The sequence below is a fragment of the Pteropus medius genome, unplaced genomic scaffold (genome assembly GCF_902729225.1).
Source record: "Pteropus medius unplaced genomic scaffold, Ma_sr-lr_union100, whole genome shotgun sequence".
Lineage (NCBI taxonomy): Eukaryota > Metazoa > Chordata > Mammalia > Chiroptera > Pteropodidae > Pteropus > Pteropus medius.
The window spans coordinates 13,052,583-13,074,839 of record NW_024342471.1 but is presented as its reverse complement, the minus strand read 5'-3'; the positions used below and the strand labels follow the sequence as shown (position 1 = coordinate 13,074,839).

General features: G+C 56.5%; 1 protein-coding gene across 3 annotated transcripts in view; it reads right to left on the bottom strand.

Moving 5' to 3' along the window:
* PLCG1 (phospholipase C gamma 1) overlaps positions 1-22,257 on the bottom strand; it is a 36,012-nt gene that overhangs the window by 4,145 nt on the left and 9,610 nt on the right. For all 3 annotated transcript variants that reach the window (XM_039864340.1, XM_039864341.1, XM_039864342.1), the window contains 24 exons: positions 11,710-11,862; positions 11,508-11,601; positions 11,330-11,377; positions 9,053-9,137; positions 8,874-8,957; positions 8,590-8,624; positions 8,317-8,389; positions 8,113-8,214; positions 7,758-7,876; positions 7,587-7,672; positions 7,393-7,513; positions 6,492-6,660; positions 6,242-6,364; positions 6,061-6,162; positions 5,795-5,982; positions 5,307-5,507; positions 5,107-5,226; positions 4,834-5,014; positions 3,798-3,875; positions 2,899-3,002; positions 2,581-2,677; positions 2,234-2,303; positions 1,629-1,783; positions 95-191 (listed from right to left, as the gene is read on the bottom strand). In XM_039864340.1, coding sequence (XP_039720274.1) covers positions 95-191; positions 1,629-1,783; positions 2,234-2,303; positions 2,581-2,677; positions 2,899-3,002; positions 3,798-3,875; positions 4,834-5,014; positions 5,107-5,226; positions 5,307-5,507; positions 5,795-5,982; positions 6,061-6,162; positions 6,242-6,364; positions 6,492-6,660; positions 7,393-7,513; positions 7,587-7,672; positions 7,758-7,876; positions 8,113-8,214; positions 8,317-8,389; positions 8,590-8,624; positions 8,874-8,957; positions 9,053-9,137; positions 11,330-11,377; positions 11,508-11,601; positions 11,710-11,862 — 2,685 coding nt within the window. The remainder of the gene's footprint in view (positions 1-94; positions 192-1,628; positions 1,784-2,233; positions 2,304-2,580; positions 2,678-2,898; positions 3,003-3,797; positions 3,876-4,833; positions 5,015-5,106; positions 5,227-5,306; positions 5,508-5,794; positions 5,983-6,060; positions 6,163-6,241; positions 6,365-6,491; positions 6,661-7,392; positions 7,514-7,586; positions 7,673-7,757; positions 7,877-8,112; positions 8,215-8,316; positions 8,390-8,589; positions 8,625-8,873; positions 8,958-9,052; positions 9,138-11,329; positions 11,378-11,507; positions 11,602-11,709; positions 11,863-22,257) is intronic.

Here is a 22,257-nt window from a genome sequence, read left to right as displayed (position 1 = left end):
CCAGCTCCTCCTCTGCCACATTAAGGGAAAAAACATTTCTCCTGCACCCGCTCTGGAGGGCACCCACACACATGCACGCCCCGCTGGGCCTTACTCTCTTCATCAAAAGGAACAGGCCGGCAGTAGACGACAAGCTCAGACAGCTCCAGGGCGATCTTCTTCCTCCGTTCCATCATCTTCCCCTCAGTGAGCTGCTGACACACACCAGACCCTGCAGCCCCCGGCCAGAGAAGGAAACTCCCGCCAGCCTCGGGCAGTCCCCATGGCAGGTGTGCTGGGCCCTCCCCTGCCCACGGGACAGTGAACAAGCGCCCTCTAGCCTCGGCCTCACCCCAAAATCATCCTCTCTCTTCTCTACCCCTGAAGACAAACCTGTCCTCCAAGACACTCAGAAGATGGGACCTTCGCTGCCACACATGCCCCAGTGACACTTTGTGACCATTTAGTACCCAGCTCCCTCAGGGAAAAAGGCCACTTCCTGGTTTCCCTGTGACTTCACTGGGGACTCGGGCCTCTAGCTCAGTCTTCTGCACCCTACGAACCATCCTTCCACCACCCCGGCCTAAAAGCCTCACCTCTGCATCCCCGCGTTCCAATGCAACCATCTACTTGCCATGGCCAAGTCTCAGTGACAGAAGCCCACTCAAGTGTCCCCCGCTCCTATCCTCTTTACCCGTGGAGACCCACTCTCCCATCAGGAGCTCCTATACACAGGCTCTTTCTTCCCCTTTTCAGCCTAGACCCCGGATCCACCCCTTACCACCTGGTCTGCCAATCCATCCTCACAGGCCACAGCTCTACAGCCACAGTCCTCAGCACCCACCCCTTCTCTGCCCGGCTCACGGAGGCCCGTTCTCCAAAACAACTGCAGGTCTGTTCTGTGGCCCCTCCACTCTCCGCCAAATGGCTGGGGGAAACAGCACCCAAACCGTAACTCCCTTACTTTGTGACTACTTCCTTCTCTCTGTTCCCTAGGTTTACTGGAAGGCGCCTCCTCCTCCAGAGGCCGGTGCTGCTACCTGCTCTCATCTCCCGCTGCCTCCTTCAGCTGTTGGCACTAATGCCTACGGGATCCCAGCCCTGCGTGCCCTCTGCTCTCTCCCACAGCCAGGCCCTCCAGACCGGCCACTCCACAGTCCCCAATGCCCATGCCACCCAGCCACAACTCTGACATGGCTCTCGGTAGTATCACCAGGGCCGTTTGCTGCTGCTAAATCCGGTAGGCACTTTTAGGTTCTTACTGAGCCTATGTGTCCCTCCCCAGCCCTCCACACAGTAGTACCCCGGCTGCCCCCAGCCTCCCCGCTGCCTGCCCTTCCCCGGCTCTTCTTTCTACTCTACACTCTTCACCCATCCCGAGCCTCTGGGCATACCCTCCTGCTTCTGGCCCAAGACATGTCCACCTCTGTCTTGTGTATCTGTCCACCACGCAGACCCACTTGGCTGTCCCACACACATCAGCAAGTCCTAAACGTGCCACGTCACTGACTGCTCGTCTGTTCCCTCCAGACCCCTCTGCCTAGAGGCGGGAGCTGGAGGCCTCGGCCACCTGACAGGCTCCCACAGGGCTCCCACGGGGCCCCCAAAGGGCCCACCCAGCACCCCTGTGGGCTCCAGCGGGTTCTCACCCTGGCATCTGCGGTCTGAGCCACTTCACGGATCTTTTTCACCCAGTCCTGCAGCTCCTCTTGTGAGTCGGCAGCGACATCCAGGGACCACTGCGCCGATGCCATACTGATTGAGAAGACGAACAGTCGATTGTTCTTGCCCTCGGGACGGATGGCTGAGGGAGCAAGAGAAGACACTCTGATGCCCCTGCACTGGCTCCACTGAGTTCCCTCCTCCCCGCTCCTCCTCCCCACAGCCCAGAGGGAGGCAGTGCCGCTCTACTAGGCCCGTTTGACAGCTGAGGACAGCCAGTCTGGCCGACGCAGACCTCTAACCTGGGCCCTGGGTTATCTAACCCTCTGTCACACCCTGCGACCCAACCACTTAGGACTGTGGATATTAGCCGGCCATTATCATCATCCACAGTGCCTGGCCCAGGGTCAGAGCTGGGGGTGAAGAAGGGAACCTAGGGTACCACAGGGGTATCCAAGTAGGGGAAGCGCTGAGTGAAGGCAGCCTTTGGGGTCCCAGACATCAGCCTCCCCCGGCTTGGAGCATGGAGAGACCCACGAAGGAGCGCCTGACTCTGAGGAATAGTGGGTGAGAAGAAGGGACAGGGGCTCACCAATCTGACAAGCTGGCACATCCAAGACCCCCCGCAGTAAGTCCCCCAAGGGGCTGTTCTCGTCCAAGTGCTGTGGGAAGCAAAGCCCACAGGCTTGTCAGCATGTCTCCTATACACGTGCATGTGAGAGAATGTCTGTGTGCACGTGACAAATATATCTTACAAGTGTGCATGTGTCTATAGATGTGGCATGTATACACTGGAGACCATGAGCACCACAGGGTGTGACGATCACGTGCTGGGTGGCTGTGCGAGCACAGGCACGCCTGACACCATGACGGGTGCGTGCACAGGCGAGAACTGGGACGGGAACCCTCCCTGTTCCGCCAACGTGGCTCTGTTCTCACCTCCCTCTCAGGCTCCAGGGCCGCCGGGCTGACCATCTCTTCCACGTAGTTTGACGGGAACCATAGCTGCTTCTTCCCACCATAGTCTCCCCGCCACCTGTACAAGTAACAGGGTGCTGACCCCAGCAACCACCCAAACTCCCACAAAGAGGGCATCCTTTGACAGGGACCCCTACGCTAAAGCCAAGCCAAGGTGGGTACTGCTAGGACACATGTGACAGGCGCCCCACACACGTCCATCAGCACACAGAGCCCCTCAGTGTCAGCATTTGCCAGAGCTCGGTCCACCCGGCTCTCCGGCCCGGGCCCCCAGCTCACCAGCCTCCCTCCTGCTTCTCCACGTTCTGGATGATGGCGCTCTTGGTGAAAGTCAGCTCATCCTCTCTCTGGGCCTTGTAGTCAAAGAGGGCTTTGACTGCACACTGCAGAGGAGAGATGCCCCCATGACAGTGCAGTCCCTCCCGGCCAGGGCTCAGGTGCCAGCAGGTGCCACTGCTGGCAACGTACCCTAGTTACAGTCCTCACCACTGGCCTGCAGGAGGCTCCAGGACAGATGTGACTGGGGACAGAGTCCAGCATCTGACAGGGAAGCTCCTTGGGGTCCAGGTGGAACTTTGCAAGGCCCTGCCCCGGGCCACGGGGAGAACCGTGAATATGCCCCTGGGAGTCAGCGCTGGCGGGCCGGGAAGGGAGTGTCTGCAGTGACCCGAGTGCCTCCCCAGGGACCTGCAGCCTATGGGAATGGCTGGGACCCCACTGTTCTGAATCTGAAAAGTAGGAGCAGGAACCTTCTCCCAGGCTCCCTGGCTGCTGAGAACGGGGTAAGAAATGGCACAGCTTCTTACCCCTTAGAGAGAAAGGCAAAAAGAGGAAAAGCCTGTCTGACAGATCCCCACCACATGAGGGAGGGAGTAGCAAAGACAATTCTCTGGCACATGTCCCCAACCTTGCTGCCACTCAAGGAGGAAACGGGTTATTACCCTGGGGAGCAGTCTGAAAGGTTAGTGCCGACCCCAGGAACAGGCTGGGTCAGGGGCCGGCCCTCAGAGAGCTGTGGTCATACACCAACCGTGTATCTCTCACCACCCCTCAGGCCTCAGAAAACCACAATCACCACTTCTCCACAAAGACCACAGCTGGGCCCTGAGCAGGAACATGCAAGCCCCGAGCAGCTGGGCGGCTTCCCCAGCTTCCTCTGCAAAGGCCCAAGGCTGTACCTTGAAGGTCGGCATCGGGTTTGCCTCCACGTAGAAGCCAGGGTTACGTCCCTCGTACAGGGCCCCATAGTCCGGCTCCTGGAAACAGGACAAAATGGATATGTTAACACAGAGATGGAAGCGCGCTGCCTTCCCGCTGTCCCCTTTCCCCCCAGTGCAGCTGCTGCCAAGTCTGCCCCCTCCACTGGCACCTGGTTCCCCTACCTTAGTGGAAATGGCTGACGGGGCCTGACCTAGCCCTTTCTCTCTCCACGTGCTCACGCTCAGCCTTGCGACCCACCCCATGATTCTACACTCACTCGTTTCCTGAAGGCCCACGCCGGGCCCCAGATCTGTGCGGCAGAGCCCCTGCAGGCACCGCACAGGCAGTGTTCTTATGCAGCAGCTCACTCACGTACCACTGAGCCCGTCCCCAGTACACGCCCCTCCACCACTCCAGCCCCAGGCCCCAGGGGATGGTAGTCTTCTCCCTGGCCACCACTGTCCACTGATGACAACAGTCTCAAAATCTCCCGTCCTAAACTCCTTCCTTCTATCCAAGGCCATGATCTCAGTCCAGAAGAACCCTCATCACACCCTGCGCCATCAGTCCGGCCTTCTTTTCACTAGTCTCACCCCTGTAGCTCTGCCCTCCACAACCCTTCACGACCACTTCTGCAGCCTACTCCACATCCAGCTGGAAAAGCCTCAGGCCTACTCTCTCCCTGGGTGGGCTCCAGGACCTCTGCACCCCACACCTTGGCTCATGGGGGACCTCTCCGCTTGAATACCCATTCTCTACTCCTTCACCTGCCTAACTCATGTCCATCTTTGTAGACAGGACTCAGATGCCACCCCCTCCACGACACTTTCCTGGCACCCCCACCACAGCTCCCAGCTGGGCTGAGTGGCCCGCCCACTCAGGAGGCCCTCCCTCCCAGGAGCTCCTACATCACTGGTCCCATCCCACACGTCTGGATTATCCATGAGAGACTTTGGGCCCGCCCGGCAGCTGGTCTCTCCCTTGCCTGCCACCCCCTGAACCACCGGCCCTCACAGCTGTGCCAATCTTCTCCAGCGCCTCCTCATTAATGGGGTAGCGCAGCTTCATCTTGCGGTACAGCGGGTGCTTCTCGTAGTAGCTGATGAGGTCGACGAGGCTGTCGAACTCTGAGTTACCCAGCATCACTGTCTGGCCCTCTTGCTGGACACGGCAGTGCTTGATCTTGCCCTCAGCCCTTGAAAAAAGAACAGTGACATAGGGGTCAGGGTGACCCGGACCCAGGGGTAGCCCAGCATACCTCCAGCAGCCCAGGGCCACACCCCTCACCGGAAAGAGATGGCGTAGGAGTTGGGCTCATTCCGTTTCCGCACCAGGAAGGCCCCATCGCGGGGGACACGCATCAGCATGTGCTCAGCCTGTGCTCTGGTCAGGCTTGCATGGTACCACCTGAGGAGAGGCCCAGGTCAAGCCCCGCCATCACCACTTAGAGGTACCTCCGCCCCGCCCCGTCCCGTCCCCGCCCTCACTCCTTGCTCTCGTGGGCATTGGTCTGTGGCACGGGCTCCGACAGGCGCATCTCGAATTCGTTGCAGCGCAGGGGCACTTGCTGGTAGTGCGTGATGAGGTCGTAGAGTGAGTCGAAGACGAGGTTGTCTGTCAGGAAGAACTTGGGGGTCCCAGCGTCTTGCCGGGAGTGGATCCGGCAGTGTTGGACCTTCCCGTTCCGCCTGAGGGAAGATGGGGAGGCGGTGAGAGGGGGGCCCGAGCCCTGAACACGCCACCCCAGGCGAGACACCACGTCTCAGAGGGAGGCGGGCCTCCGGAGGAGCTCGGGGACTGGGCAGCCCTGTGGGAGGACAACCGCACTAACCGAAAACATGTGTGTGAGTGTGCGTGTGAGTGTGCACATGACGAAGTAACGTTTCACCCGAAAGCCTGGAACGAAAGACAAGCTGGACCCCAGCCATCTCGGGGGAGTGCTGGACCCACGCGCACAGCGCTGGGAGTGGGTTACCAGAACGAGAGGGTGTAGTCGCCCACGAAGGTCTCGCTCTCGCGCACCAGGAAGGAGCCATCAGGGGCCCCGGTCTCAATGCAGTACTCGGTGAGCAGGCGCTCGGCGATGTGCCGCCCGTCCCGTCCTGCCCCGAGCTTCCCGTGGAACCACTTCTCGTTGGAGTGCAGCTCTGTGCTGCTACTGGCCTGCGAGGGGAAGGGCCACAGCAAAGACTCAGCGACTCTGAGCCCAGCCCGGCTCCCAGCCCTGGGCCGGCCCCTCACCTCCTTGGGCTCTTCCTCATCCTCGTTGCCTTGGTCACTGCTGGTCTCCTCAGAGTAGTAGATCTTGCTGCTGGTCAGAACGAAGTAATGGGGATACCACTCCTGGAAGAGAGCGAAGCGGGGCCTGTCACAGAGCCCTCCTATCACCTGGCCCCCTGGCCCAGCCTGGCCTGGCCCTCACATGGTTCACGGGGTCCTCTAGGTAGAGGATGCCATTCTTGATGGAGTTGCTGATGTCATTCTCAGAGTACATGACAGACGTAGGCACCTCCTCGTAGGCACTGCCCTCAGCCAGCTTCTTGTGCTGTGGGGGGGAAGGCCAAGACATGGCAGTGCCAGCCCCAGTCCCAGAGCCCCACCTCCTCACCCAGGCCTTGACCGACAGCTGGAGCAATGGCCAGGGGAGGCGTTGGGAAGTGTGGGGCCCCCACCTTGATAAGGATCTTTCTCTTCAGCTGGCTGGGTGAAGGGAGCCCGTCGGCAGCGATGTCCACGGGCTTGGTGAGGAGTGTGTCCCCAAGCACCTTCTTGAAGTACTGGGCCATGTTCCTCTGCTGGGCAATGCTGCAGTGGTCCTCGATAGACAGGATGACCGGGTACCTGCAGGGCAGGGGACCAGTGTGTTGATACAGACCCTAAGTTTTGTGAGGTCAAGGGTCAGTCTAAACAGCCCCTCGCAGAGAGAGGTGTTAGCCGCCAAGGGCTTGGGAGTCCTGTCTACAGGGGAGCTACCTCAGAGAGGCAGGCCGGCCTTGGCCACTAGCAGGTGGAGGGGGTGCTGCAGAAACAAAGGGGTGGGACTGCAGCAGATGGGAGCCCCCAGAGTTGGTCCCATTATGGAGGCTGCCTCCGCAGTGCAAGAGAGACATCCCAAACCAAAGAGGTCAGGAGACAGGAGCAGCAGCCTCCAAATCCAGCTACTGGGCTCTGGTGATCTCTTCAGTGCGGTGGGAGAGACCATGATCGCAGGGTGGGGGAATGAGAATCGCAGAATGGGACACAGGGAACACAGACACTTCTCTGGGCTGTGAAGGGAAAGAATCTGGCAGGACACTGATCTAAAGAGATCAGGGTTCAGCAACTATTTTGGGGGGACTGAAAAACTCGATCACGTTCCATAAGCTAAAAAAAAAGGACCCGTGAAGAGACCGGGCCAAAAATGCAGGAAAAAGGGTAACCTGAGAAGCAAAGCCTCAAGCCAGCAGCAAGGGAGGAGGAAAGGAAGGTGAGAGACTGGTGGCACGGGGACACAGCATTTGAGGGGAGCCTCTGCCTTCTGTCATAGGAGAGAGCTGGAGCCAAGCCGAGCCTGGGTCTCCCACCCCCACTCACTCTGAGGCCACAAAGGCGTGCTCCTTGATGGTGTGCAGGACATCGGAGAACTTGATCTTGGTGGTCAGCGTGTGTCCATGGTAAATGACTGGCATCCCATCTGGGCCGTCCCAGCAGTCCACTGGGGAGCAAAACAACCACAGTCAAGCAGGCAGGTCTCCCATCTTCCTCCCCCAGCCCCGGCCCCAACGCACATTCAATGCAGCGACAGCCCATCCGCAGGCAGCGAGCATAGGCTTCCAGGGAGGACTCGCTGGAGAACTGGTCCCCGGTCAGGTACCTGAACAGGCAACGAGAGGCAGGGTGGTCAGGCGAGCCCCCTCCCTCCCAAGGTCGGGCTAAGTGGGGTCGAGGGAGCAGCTCACGTATTGTGCGAGGAGGAGATCCAGTAGTGGGAGAGAGGGTTGTGCATGGTGTCCGGGCACACCGCATCCAGCTGTGAGTTCCACACACTGTTCTCTTTGGAGAACAGGAAGGTGACAAACTGCCCAGGAACAGATGTGGAAGAGAAGAGAAGAGAAGCTGAGCCCCTGCCCTAGCCCACCGGCATGGGGGTGGTAGGAAGCAGAGAAGGTGCTCAGTCTCAACTGGGGTGGGCAAAGCTGACAGTGGTGGAGAAACAAGGTGGCACCCTTAACGCAAATCTGGCTCCTGGAAACCAGGTACGGTGCTGGTCAGCCGCCCATTCTCTCTGACAGAAGGGCAAAAGCTAGAGCTCACCTCATCCAGGCAGAAGTAGGGCTCCTCAATCTCTCGCAAGGGGTCTCGGAGGAAGCTGAGCATGAACTCCTGTACCTGGAGCCGGTCGACAGCCCATAGCTCCTGATAAGGGCAGGCAGAGTGGGGGCACATGAGGGGCTCCAGTCAGAGATGAGCCCAGTCCCCCGCAGGCAGGCACCCCACCCAGTCCCAGGACAGCCATACCCCCTGGTACTCCAGGAGGAACTGCTGGAACTCAGGAAGAGACACTCGGCAGAGCTCTGGCCGCTCCCCCACCCTAAAGAAGAGAAGGGAAGTGCCTGACGGCCAGCTGGCTAGCATGGTCCAGACAACGAGGGGCCCCTTAGAAGGCAGAGCTCAGCTCCTGGCCAGCACAGCTGCCCAGAACAGTCCGGCATGGCTCACCCGCTCCCATTGCCTCCCATCTGCTTAGGGAATCACCCAAGGAGAGCCCCACCATCCCAATCCAAACCAAACCTCAGGGCACTGGCTTCCAAGAAGGGGAGGTCCATCTGCAGGAAACAGAACCTGGTCAGAGTGAAAGCCCCTGGGCGGCCACATGGGGAAGGGGTTCTCGGGAAGGAAGGCGAGGGCAACAGATGGGGGCAGGTGTCAAGAGGAGACGAGCTAGAGAAATGGCACCCAAAAATCCCCAAGAAGGGCATCAGGGCTGAGGCAAGCAGGGCTGGGGTGGGGGGGCAGGGACAAGGGCCGTGGCGGGGCAGGGACAAGGGCCGTGGCGGGGCAGGTGGCTCATGCACCGTCTTCTGGGCGCTGTACATGAGGCTGCGGTACAGCTGAGCAAACTGCCCATAGGTGATGTCGCTGCTGCGCTGCTCCAGGTCCTGCAAGGTACACAGGAAGACCTCTGGTCAGGCCCACCAGCCAGGGGCTCCCGGCCTCCCCCGCCCCACCTGCATATAGGCTAAGAGGACCCTACCGTCAGCCGCTCTCGGAGGAAACGCATGTTGGGGACTCGGTAGTTGACCTGGGACAGCATGTTCTTCAGGTCCTTGGCTGATATACTGAGAAAACAGGGGCATCTCCAGTGGCCTCATCCAAGCTCTCATGACCTGTGACCAGCAGGCTAAGCCCACCACTAGCTAGACAGGTAAACAACACTACTCTGAGACCTGCAGTCCTGAGGGAGAGGCTGGATCAGAGCCCTGGGGTGAGCAAGGGAAGTCCTTTCTTTTCTCTGGACCTCAGTTTCCTCCTCTGAGCAAAGAAAAGCCCATGATTCTGGCAAGGAAGGAGTGACCAGGCTCAGAAGTGGGATGGAGCCCCTCACCAACACTGCTCAAGCCCACAGCCCTGGCCCATCTGGACAGAGGGAGGTGGCCCACTGCTGCACTTCCAGGTTCCCACGGGGCTCACTACAACCTCCCTGTGAGGGTGGCTGGGCAATGACTCCGCCCACAGCTCCAGGATGCCAGGAGTTCAGGCCTCAGCAGAGGCACTGGGGGACGAGGGGAAGGCCACTCTCAGCCAGACACCCCTGAGACTGGGTGCCCACCTGGGGTCTGAAAGGAATGTGCCTTGACCAGGACGTGGGGCAAGGGGGCGCTGCTGGGCCTAGCACCAGAAAGGAAAAGACTGGCGGGAAGGAGACTTTCTCTCCTGGAAGGTGATGTCAGGGAGGGGACATCCTCCTCCTCCTCTTCCTGCCCAAGAGCCTGGCAGGCCATCCCCCAACTCCATGGGGAGTCAGCCAGTGCTGAGTGGTCCTGGCTGCCATCAGCCAGCGCTGCTCAGAAGCTCTGGCTCTGAGCAGGCAATGGCCGTCTGACTCTCAGTCACTTGGGAGGTAGGCTGTCAGGGTCCTCATTTTGCAGGTTAAGAATAAGAAGCTTGTTCCATCACCAAGCTTTCCCTCCGTGGATTTTGCCATCAGCATTACGAACAAGCTGTTCTTCGACCAAAAACACCTGTCTTGCCCCTGCTCACCTCTCCGGCTACTGCCAGCCTCTCTTTGAAGGAGCCATCCATGTTCCTGTCCATTCTCTGAACCCCCTCCCACTCTTCTATTGACTGTCTCAAGGTTACCAACCACCTCTGTGCTATTAAGTCCAAGGGACCTCTCTCTATCTTTGCCATCCATATTTGACAAGGCCTGACACGCCAACTGCTCCCTCTCCCTGGGCTGCCGGGATGCTACGCCCCGGGTGTTCCTCTTACCTCGTGCGCTGCTACTTCTCTTGGTGCGTTCTTCCTCCCCTCCCCAGCCCCCGGCATCTGAGCAGCCCGGCATCAGACACCGGCCTCTTTCCTTTTTCTTGCTACGCTTATGCCCAGGTGATCTCCGGCCTCGTGGTGTTCCATACCATCTAAATGCTCCCCAGGTAACATCTCTACCCCAAGTTCTCCCTAAACTCCCACCTACCCATCTGCCTACTCAACGTCTCTACCTGGACATCTAAGGGAATCAAAAAACTTAACACAGCCCAAATGAACTCCTACACTCCCCCGAATGTGCTCCTCCCACGGCCTTCCCCATCTGTTAATGGCAGCTCCACCTTTCCAGATTCTCAAGCCAAAAAGGTGTCATCTTTAGCTGTTCTCTTTCACTCACGCCCCCAAATCAATCTGTTAGGACATTCTACAACAGACATTCTATCTTCAAAATACGCTGTGGCCAAAACACAACCACTTCCTACCACCTCCGCCCTGACCCAAGCCCTCTCACCTTCCACCTGGACTGTTGCAAGTTACTTCGTAACTGAGCTCTCCGGCTCTGCCCTGCCTCAGACTCTCCCCTAGCAGCCAGTAATCTTATGCAACTAAAGTCAGGGTGTGTCACACCTCTCTTCCAGGCCCTCCATGGTTCTGCATCCCCTTCACAGAAACAGTCAAAAGTCCTTGCCTGGTCTTTGTTCCCCATCTCTCCTTGGCTCCTCTGGCTATCACGTCACATCCTCAAATCCATGAGCTTCAAGGTACCCCCCTCACACACTACAGGCCACCCTGACCCTCTTTCTAGGACAGACAGAGCCAGTTCTGCACTTCCTGTCTCCACCTACAATGGCAGGGCAAACAGCTCATTGTCCCTGGCCTCTCCCGCCAGCTTGCACCATGGCCATCAGAGGGCTTTCTGCAGGAAACTACTTGTGCCAGAACCACCAGCCCCACTTGAGGCAGGTCCCCTGGGTCCTCTGGTTCTCCAGGAAACTGCTATGAGGCATGGCTACTGTTGTGGGTGCCACAGCTCAGAACCTACCGATCCTCGCGATTCCGATCCACCGAGTAGAACTGCTTCCGCAGCCACCTGGAGGGAGAGGAGCCTACAGTAAGGGCCACTCCTCCAGCCGGGGCCACGCCTGGGGAGATCAGCAGGCAGTGTCTGGGCACACGAAGGCCTCTGCTCCCTGCTCCCACAAGGTCAGAGTGGTTCTTACCTCTCAATCTGCAGGGGTGTAGCTGCCTGCAATGTATCCTCCATCAGCCAAGTCAAGCCCTTGATCCACATGTTCACTTCATCCTCAGATGTAGCTGTGAGTAAGGGATGAAGAGCTGAGCCAAGGGCAAACACCTCCCGCTGAGCTGGGGAGCCAGGGGACATTCCTTAACTCCTCTGCCTCCTCCAGCCTTGCCTCCCACCTTGCAGGCTCAGGGTCTTCAGGCGGAATTCCATTCCATACAGGATGACAAAGCAATGTGACTGGTCCGGTCGGAAAGCAGGGTCCTCTTGATAGCGATCGAAGTCTCGTGAGGTCTTCCCTGGGCGGATCTCCTTGATTTCACGAATGTCAACTAGGAAGATAGAGAAGAGGTCAAGGTCAGGCTGGGGTCTCTGAGACTCAGCATTGAAATGAGGGCAGCCTGGTTTCTCCACTCATTCCCATGCTCTCCCTCATGGAGAGACCACAAAGAGACACCCTCCTCAAGAGGCAGAACCAAAACCACTCACAGTCCCACTAGGTAACAAAAGGGAGCTGGGCTGCACCTAAGCACGGACCTCTGCTAACAGCTGAGAGGTCTGGGCGAGCTGTCTGGGGGAGGAAGGAATTCCATTCTGTGTACCTTCCCTTGCTGAGAACACAGGCAGGTCACTCTGACCTGGAAAAAAGCTGAACTCTAGAAAGAGAAATGCAGATCCAAGGCTGTTTTGTGACACAAAGTACAGAATCCAAACTGTACAGTCCCAAGGGTGGGGTGGGGCTGGGCAGGCCCAAATGGCCAAGTCTCAGGATCCATGGGAGGAAACAGGGGTCAGATCCCAAGAAATGGCGCACCCTTGAAATGGCCCAGCCCTAAATCTTCCATAAGCAAGTCTCATCAAGAGGCCTAGCTAGTCCTGCAAGGCAGTAGTTATCCACGGTTATGTTTCCTATCCTGGCTATTGAAGGCCTGCACACACCCCATGCCCTCACACAGCACAGATCCGGGAGCATAGGCCTGAATGACAGACACCGGTCTCAGCCGCTAGCTCCAGAAACGATGCCTAGTGTCTAATCTGAGTTCTCAGTCTCAGTTTTCCATCTATAAAGCGAAGGGGCTCGACTGAATTTCTCTAGAAGCAGAGTAGAAGGAAAATCATGCACAGGCTCCGGGGTGAGAGTGCCTGGACTAGAACTCCAACTCAGGTCACATCAGCTGTGTGACCTCAGCAGAGTGACAACTACTCTGACCCCACTGTTTCGTCTGTAAACACAGATAAGCAACAGCAGCATCATGAGGGTGGTGCTAAGATCAAAAGTCCTAATAGCCAAGGCGCCCAGCCCAGGCCACGTAGGCGGTGTGGCAGGAGCTCGCTCAGTGCCGACTCCCTCACCAAAGTCTGCTTGGGCATCCAGGTTCTGATCCCAGGCCCAGAGAAGGCTGACCGTGGCCACAGACCCACTCTCTCCCCTAGTGTTGGCTGGGACCTTGGACAGAAGGCAGACTTTTCGGGCCAGATAAAGAGAGATTTAGGGAGGATCCAGTCAAACGGAAGAGGCCTGGCTCAGCCACCAGATAACTCTATCTGAGCACTCCCTCAGCTCTAGTCTCTCTCCCCACACACGCTCAACCAGGCCGGCCCATAAGACCTGGAGCCAGGAGCAGTGCCAGCATGCCGCCTGGCCAGCCTCCACCCCAGGAGCCCTCCCAGCCTAACTGCACACCCCCCTGGCTGCAATGTCCTAAGGGGCCTAAATCCCCAGGCTCTCTTCCTGTCCCTCTAGCTGCAGCTGTGCCCCATCCATCCCACCCTGGACAGTGGCATGGCTTCTGGCCTCAAGCCCAGCTCCCCGAACACACACTGCTGGTTCTACAGGCCTGCTCTCATGCCCTCAGCAAACTCCTTGGTCTGGTTGTCCAGCTGAGAGCCCTGACTTTCCTGTCCGCTGCCCTGGCCCCCAGTTCTCCTCACCAATCAGCCATCCTTCCTGAGTCTTCTGGATCTTTAGAGAACATTGCTCTGATCCCTGCCCACGTTGCTCACTTAGGAGAATGTTCCTTTTCTGGCCTTCCAGGCTCTTTGTGATGGGGCTCAGTGATTTACCTTCCCAACTTCTGTCCTCCCATCTTCTCTGCTACATTCAAACTAAGCTGGACCAATGGCAAGAATAGCAAGTACTCCCTGACCCCTACTTTGTCTTTGTTCCCAGCTGTGGACCATCTACATCCTGGACTCCAGTTCCACCAATGACCCAACTTGGAAGCTCTCATGTGCAGTAGTCATAGTAGTCATTGATGTCTAGTGGCCAGGTGTCAAGGGTATGCCTCATCTCCCCCTAGGCCAGGGAGGGCCCTTCCAGTTCTTGCTCGATGTCTGAATGAACAAGTGAAAAAGGCAGGCACACAGGTACGGGGAGGGGCAACAAAATGAGAGTGGAGTTTTAAAAATGAGGAGTTGTACTCAGGTAGAAACAGGAATGGAGGAAACTGAGTCACAAAGGCCCAGCCTAGAAAGACACAGTTTCCAAGGATGAAAGGAGGAGCTGAACAGGGGAAATGCCCAGACGAGAAACTGCAGAATAACCACAAACTCTGCCCTTTGAAACAGAAACCAACATGCTTTTCCGGTACAGAGCTGCTGTCATCCTCCCACATCTCTCACACAGGCACACCACCTCACACACACAAATGCACATCGGCCAAGGCCTTCGTGGTCCACGGCCTGGGCCCTTCTTCTCAGCTGCCCTCCCTCCCCGTCATGAGAGGTAGTCCACGATATGACTACCACCCAGCAGGCAGCGGGAGGGTGAGTACGAAGCCTGCTGCCAGGCCACATGCAGCTACCCGGCACATGTGCGCATGCACGCATGTACGACACGCTGCCAGCAGGCCCTAGGTGAACCTCTGGCATGTGTTCCTGGGCACATTTCTACTGAGACCAGGCTGGAGGCAGAATAAGTTCCCACCCAAGACAGGGACCAACCAGGATGGCAAGAGCGGCTACAGGCCAGGCTGACTGATGCCCCAGGCAGAAGCCTCGGGGCCTTGGTGGCAATTTGCCTCCTCACGTTCCTTCAGGAAGCCGGGCTGACCATCACCTTCCTGAAGGCTGCCCAGGCCTAGCTAGCAGATAAGTATCACAGAAGTCTTACCTTCTAGCTGTGTGGCCCTGGGCAGTCCCTGCCTCTTTTGGCCTCAGTTTCCCCATCAGGACACTGGGAATTCTTTCTATCTCACAGGACTGCAGCCAGGGCCCTGCCAAGGACCACTGGTCCCTGTGAAGTCTGCAGGAGCCTGCCCCTGCCTGTGTGCCTAGCGCCATCAACACTGGTCCTATATAAGCCAGCAGTAGGGGGCGCAACTGTGGCCATCTACCAGGGCTTCGCTGGGGGCAAACCCATACCTAGGAGAGTTAAAGCCAGGCCACAGCTATCTCAGCCCAAGGAAAAGAATCCAAGTAGCCACTTCCCTAGCTCAGAATGAGGTCTGGCAGGGATGGGACACAGTGGGGGAGCGGGATTTCTGAGGCTCTGAGTTCAGATCAGTGCGTGTTGCAGCCACAGCACCCCATCATCTTGCATACAGCTTGATATCAAAACAGAGACTAACAGATCTGAAATCACAAAGACCAAGTTTCAAATCCTGTTTCCCCACATGTAACTCGGGTCTTGGGCAAGTCAGCTTTCTTCTCTGGTAGGTCGTGAACAAAGAAAAGGCTGCAGTGGGGATGGGCCTGCCAAAAACCCTTCACATGCAGACAACTACGCAAAGACAGCCACATGGGAGTCAGCCTTGGCCTGCCCTGACCACCCCCAACCTTGGATTGGTTTTTGTTGTGGTCTTTATGCAGAAGAAAATGGGCTCGCTGCCTGGCGGCAGGGGCCGGCTCTAAGCACTGACACAGAATGCCACAAGACTGATCTGCTTATATGACTAGGCAGGGAGACCCTCCTTTCTCTTGGCCCAGAGACAGACTCCTTGCCAGCGACCACAAAGACTAGAGACGACCAGTTACTCAGAGCAGAGTGCCCAGGTCATGCAGACCTGGAGAGCAACTGCCTTCCAGACATACCAGTAATGGCGGTCACCTTCTCTTTATCTGAGCCACAGAACTGACCCAAAGCACTCTGGGAGCCATACAACTAGACAGCAGCAAAGGGTACTGCTACTCTCAGGGACAGCTTAGAACTTGCCTCCACCCCTATGACAGCACCCACTGTCCTGAGGGGGTGCCATGAAGGGGACAAGCTAAATGGCAAGCAGCCAATCTGGAGCCTGGGAAGGGGGAGAGGATAAAGAGCACAGAAGACGAGCCTGTGCTCAGCCCCTCTGAAGGTAGGGCTGCTTCCTGTCTTGGAATCCTGCTCCCCATACTCCCTCCCAGACATCAGGCCCAGTCGCAAGGCCCCACCCGCCTTCCCCTGCCCAGTGTTTGGGGATGGCTACTACAGGGATGTGCATGGAGCAGCATTCCTGTTAACCATGCAGAGCCCAAGGACAACAAAAATCCCAGAGAAGAGAGAGGGGGAGCAAGAATAGGGCACCAAGAATATTTCAGCCAAAGAGAGCCAGCCAACCCTGCTCCAAGGGGGTAGAAATATGGCTTTACCCTACCAGAGTGGGCCCTAAGAATGGGAGGAGCCCAAGCATCAAATCCAAGACCCTAAATTAGACCTAAGTTTCTTGGTCAGAAGCTGTGTCCTCGCATCCCTTGCCTTCGAAGAAGCCACTTTCCACATGGCCCCACAACGACTGGCCCATCAACCACTCATCAGGCAAGGAAGACATATGGTGAAGAATCGTGAGCAAAAGCACGGGCAAGGTGGGCAAGGTGGGCAAGGAGGCACCACCTTTGAGTCTCACTGTCCTCATTACCGCTCCTGGCACCTCCTTCACTGGGCTAATGTGAGATGTCAGTCAGTTAAGACACAAAACTGAATTTTACCAGAAAGGGATGGGAGGACATACTGAACATTAAACCCCCCAAAACAAGATATCCAGTCAAGAAAACCATCACCACCACAACAACAGAAAAGAAGAAAATGGCACATATCACACACAGACTTCTGGATGTGAAACCTGCATTTACTAAAATATTTCTCTAAAAGAGTTTTCTCTTTACAAAGTAAAGTAACTGTTAAGTTGACTGATGTGAAGGACAATAGGAACTATTTACATAAAATGCATGTAAATACATTTTGCAACTTAAAAAAACTGCAACTCATGATAAATATAAAAGGTCTTTTCAAAATCTAGACAGCCTGAGAGAGGTAAATGAATATTACCCAGACAGGTCCCTTCTGTCTGGGAGTTTTCGGTATTCCCACCTGTGGGATGCAAACCCCCAGATCCCCTCCAAGCCTGTGTGCACAGCCCTGCAGTGGGCACGGGAGGAAGGTGGGGATGCCCAGCCCTCCTCAAAAGGGTCCAAGTGCAATCAAGACGAGACTCACAGATCCCAGCCCCACAATGGCTCCCAGCCCTCCTTCCTACCTCCTTCCCACCTTCCTACCTCCTTCCTACCTTCCTACCTTCAGCGTGCCAGACACGCCTTCTCACTTAACTCTCCACCAGGCCCAGTCCAGTGGCACACTTCGTGCTCCATGACTCTTGTCACGCCACCTAGTACTTCCTGGTGTCTAGGCCACTGGCCTGTGAGCTCCCCAAGGAAGACAACACTTTGGACTCTTCTCTCCATTCCCCAAACCCAGGTCCTGGGGAGGCCTCAAAATGTTTACAGAGCGCTTAGCAACAGGAATGAACACGTGAGAGTTAGACTCCTGAGCTATTTATCTGAAAGAGGCAGCAGGCCCAGAGGTGCTGTGCTCAAAGACGGTATGAGGGACAGAAGAAGAGGTGGTGCAGCGGGACGAATGCAGAGAAGCTACAACAAATACACAAACACAGTGGTCAGTAAGGTGACTACGGGGAAAGAAAAAAGCACCAAGCACAGCTTGGGGAGGGGAGGGGAATGTGGCCCCTGGGGACCAGTGCAATCTGAAAACAGTGGGCAGTCCTGGCACAAATGTTCCTGTAGCCAGTGGGAACCACGGGAAGCTAATGGAGCTTTGGGGAAGACAGAACAGAAGAGGCAGGGCTCCCTGAGTACCTTGCCCTGCGTGGCGCTAAGTCAAGGCCACCAGGAGATTCAGAAGAGCAGGTTTCAGGGGTCAGGAGAGGTGTGTGGCTCTTCCCAGAAACAATTTCTCATCAACCGCCCTCTCCACGCACAGCCTGCGCAAACAGATGGGCCATTCCCCGTCCCCTCCCACCTTTCAAGTCAGCCAACCACTTCATCACCCTCCAAAGAAACTACACGCCCAGGGCCCGAGGGAACACAAACGGAGCTAAGCCTTCTCCCCCAGAGGATGCGGAGATGGAGAAAGGAAGCCTCAAGGGGAAGCGAATGCTATCCGGCCAATTCCCAGCCCCGCATCTCTGCCACCCCCACACACGAAGGTTCCTGCACAGTTCCGCAGGGTAGGGCAGTCACTGTGCCCCAGAGCCCACTTCCCAGGGAGCCAGAAGTGAAGGGGTTCTGTACCCCAGGGCACCTGTCCAAGCCAGGAACACACAGCTTCAACAGAGCCTTCTTCACGGCTCTGAAAGCGAAGGATGGAGGTGGCCGAAGAGGAGACACAGAACCTGGGCACAGCTGGGAAAGAAACCTGATGCACCAGGAGCCAGGCCAAGGGATGGCCAACAGTTTCCACGTTGGCTACCTACTGCCCAAGGCCTCTGGACAGAGTGAAAGTTCCCCACTCCACACATTCCTCTCTGTTCTGAGGCAATAACCTTCCCCCTCCTTCCTCCTAACAGAAACAGGAGCAGCTCCAGCTTCCACCAGAGGAAGGTGAAAATGGATTGGTGGGTGGCCATCTACCTCCATTTACAGACAAAGATCCGGCCTTGAAGACCCTGAGTCACAGAGTCTTGCAGCAAAGGGAAGGTTCCTGTACCAGCAGCTGCCTTCAAACCAGACCAGCAAGGGAGTAAGAACAGGGCCCCTTCCCAGGATGCATACAGGGAGACCCTAGCCAAACCCTGGAGTCCAGGTAAACCGAGGTCAGAGGTCAGCATCTGCCCCAGCTTGAGTTTCATCAGTCACTGCTCCCCAAACACCTGGCCAAGAAAAGCAGCCAGACCTGACTCGGCATCCGGCCCCTCTTCCACCTTGATAAACAGGAAAAGGTCATTCGGTCAGCTGGATGGAGGTCTGTGGATCCTTCTACATGGGACCCTGCACCCCTACATACTAACTACTTCAAGTCACAGCTGTAAAGGATTCTCACCAGTACGTGATGAGTCATCTAGACTTCAGATGAATCTCTTCTTTGGAGCAATGAGGAAATAGAGGCTCCAAGGGCCTCTCATGGTCACATGGTAGTTCAAGGCAGAACTGGGACCCTCTGCAATAGCCCCACAGCAGCTGCCATCCCTGACATGGGTATGCGGAGAAGAAGCAGGGCAGTCTTAGCGAGCTTTCACACCTTCCAGGCAGGCAGCCCTCTTCCCTAGGACATTAAACTAAGCCCACCCATTTTGGAGGTGGGAACGGCATGCCCAGGCCCCAAAGGAAGGAAGAGAAAGGAGGCTCCACCCAGAAAACTCGAAGCTGGGAGAATGCTGAGCAGCTGTCTAGCAGGCTTATTCAGTCCATCATCTGATCAAACATGTATTAGGCATCTTTCTACTCCGCGTCAGGCCCTGCGCTAGGTCCTGGCTAAATGGAGATCAATATAAGGCATGGGAGTTCCTGCCCCTGAGAAAGGCCCTGCCTGGTGGAGGAAACAGATGGGGGAGCAGATAACTATGAGGTCACGCCAAGAGTGGAACAACAGGCAGATGCACATCTGTGGCGCTGAGCACATGGAGAAAGTGAGCAGTTCTACTTGGAAAGTCTCGGACTGCTCTGCAAAAGGCAGAGCTGGAGGGCTAACCTGCCCACGGCAGGTAGAGGGCAGCAGTTTGGTTGCCAAAGCACCAATACCACAGTCTGGCTGTTTGTTCAGAGTTTCATGGATGAGAGGTGAGGGAAGGGGGCCCTACACTTGCCTTCTACAGCATAGTAAGGGAAAGTCGCAGCAAGGAGAAGGGGCTTGCCCCAATTTTCCTGCCTGAGCCAAGATGACTCCACCGGCAGCCCATGGGTCCGCCTCTGGGGCAGAGGTCCTATGCAGTGTGACCTCTGCCTCCCCTGCAGGTTGATGCTCCCCAAGTTCTAGATGGCCTGTGTCTGCCAGGCCCCGGCTACAGGAGACAGGCTGAGGGCCTAGCAGGTGTCCCAGAGCTGTCCAGGATCTCAAAGGCTCAGTGATCTCTCTCCCTGCCCCCAAGTATTTTCAGGCCACCTGGAGAACCAGAGTACTGAGCATAAGCCACTTTTCTATCCTTCTCTTTCCTGACTCTCAGAGCAATCAACATGGTTGACCATGCTCTGCATTCACTTTGACGCTCTGTGCCTGCTCTTGACTCTACCTCACAAGCTCTCCTGGTTTTCCTGCTACTCCTAGGGCTCTAGGCCTATTCTCATTACATGCTGGCCTTCATCAAGACCCAGGCCAAGGTCCTCTCCTCTTCTGATGTTCTACTTTCTCCCTAGCCAGCGTCATCCACACCCATGGCTTTAATTATCTATCACACAGATAATTCAAACTCAGCTCTAGCTTAGTCCTCAACTCTAAGCTTCAGATCCTTCTATCCAACTGCCGACTTGCCATCTCTGCCTATTCACCTCAAAAACACCTCAAAATCAACCCCTCAAAACCAAACATTGTCTTCTCTCACCAAAACCCAGGTCTCTTGCCACACCTCTCTGGTCAGCTAATAGCAACTTCTCCAAACAGGTGCATAAACCAAATACTTTAGAATCATCTTAACACATCTCCTTTTCTTTCACTGTCCCCAAGCTAATCCTTGTTACAACCGTATTTACTGAGCACCCAGGTGAGTAGGAACTGTGTGTGTACCTGAAGGCCCTCTGACTGATGGTCAGTACTCTCCAATGGAGTATAAGCTGCTTGAGGGCACGGACCACGTCTGTCAGCTTCAATGTCTCAGTGTCTCGCAGGAAATGGGATGTGTTAGGAGAAGAAAGAAAAATCTGGGGCCTCCTCCCCCGAGGAAACCAAAGGGGCCTGACTGGGGGTCTGAGTGATAGGAATGAAGTGGGGAGACGGCAGAAGCCTCCCCTTGTGAGGCTCAGTGAGCCCCACCCTGGCTCCCGCCTCTTTGGTTTCCATGTGACTGCCACCACGGGCCCTGCTCCCTCCGGGGGGTTGGGGGTGGGGAGAAGAGACTGTGGGAACAGCCTTTAAACCCCAAAAGAATCAATCAACGTTGATCAGGAGGTTGGAGACGTTCTAAGTACGAAGGGAGTCATCAAGTCAGGGGCACGCTGGCTCAGACACCTTCTCCTGCCACGTGACTAGCCTCTCTCATTTTAGTGCTGCCTCGCCCGGCCTCTCCTCAGCATCTGGCTGCACTCCCTTGGGGCCATGCCAGCCCATGCCAAGCCACTCTCCTTGTCCTCCTTTTGCTTCCTGGGAAGGCAAGGCCCCAGTGCATGTCTAGACTCTGACCTCGCTCTGAGGTGATAGGGAACTCACCCGCTCACTGCCTCCCTCCCCAGGAAGCCTAGCTCTGATTCTCAGAGACGGCCTCCCCTACTGAGAAGGATGACTACCTTGGGACTTCCCTTCCTGATGTGAATTCTAGTTCTATCCTCTTCAGACAGCTTCTGGCCAAACCCTCCATCAGCACACATCCTAGGAGAGCAGTCTCCCCACCTCCCACCTCAGCCGGCAGAGCCTCACCCTTCCAGTGTGGGACAGTTCTCAGGCCAGTGACCAGGACATCCTCGAGAGAGCAGTCCGGGCACCAGACGTTCTGTTCTCACTGGAGGGGATGCTTATGTATTTCACTGATGGCCTCAAGAGGCTCTCAGGAAAATCCCCGACCAAGTGACATATGCTCTTTTCTAACTTCCTCGGTCGATATGTTAAAAGCTCCCAAAGAAAGCCAGTCTGCCAGGAACCAACAAGAGGCATCTTACACTCGATTACTACCATGGGTAGAGAAGTGACGAGCAGGAAGAAGAGCACTGCCTCCAAGCAGGTGAGGACTATCAGGTGGAATAAGGAAAAGGGGTCTGCAGAGCCTCAGAGGGACCCATCGCCTCTGCCCTTGCTGCTGCCCAACCCCCCAGCTGACCTCCTGCCCCCAAGGAGGCTGAGAAGCCCTTCAGGCCTGTGGCCAACCCCTCCCCTCCTTCCTAGGGTTAGTCGCTCTATGAACACTCTCTGGGCCTGGGGCTGAAACCACTCAATCCCATGGGATTAGAATTTCCCCACCACACCCCCACACCACCAGAGTCCCAGTGTTGTCTGTCAATGCCCTACTCCCCTCACAAGGCCAAGCCAGGGACACTGTGACCTGGGGGCATCCCTTAAACAACCACTTCCCTCAGGACACTTCAGCTCAGCCATTGCTCCAGGTGTCCAAGAAAAAAACAGGAAGCCAACTCCAAAGTGAACGGCCCACTCCGACTGAGTTAGAATTAGATCTCACACAAACAAGTGGTCAAACTCGCTGTGGCCCAACTCCTCACCAGTCTGGGCAGTTGTTCGCTGCCGGGGCCTGAGCTTTGCTCAAACCGCCCACTCTTTGCTAGGCCCATGCCTTGCTCCCAGGCCCCTCACACAGCCTTTGCACAGATCCTCTAACCAACACCACTGGTGCATCAGCCAGTAGGGGAGGGAGCCCACA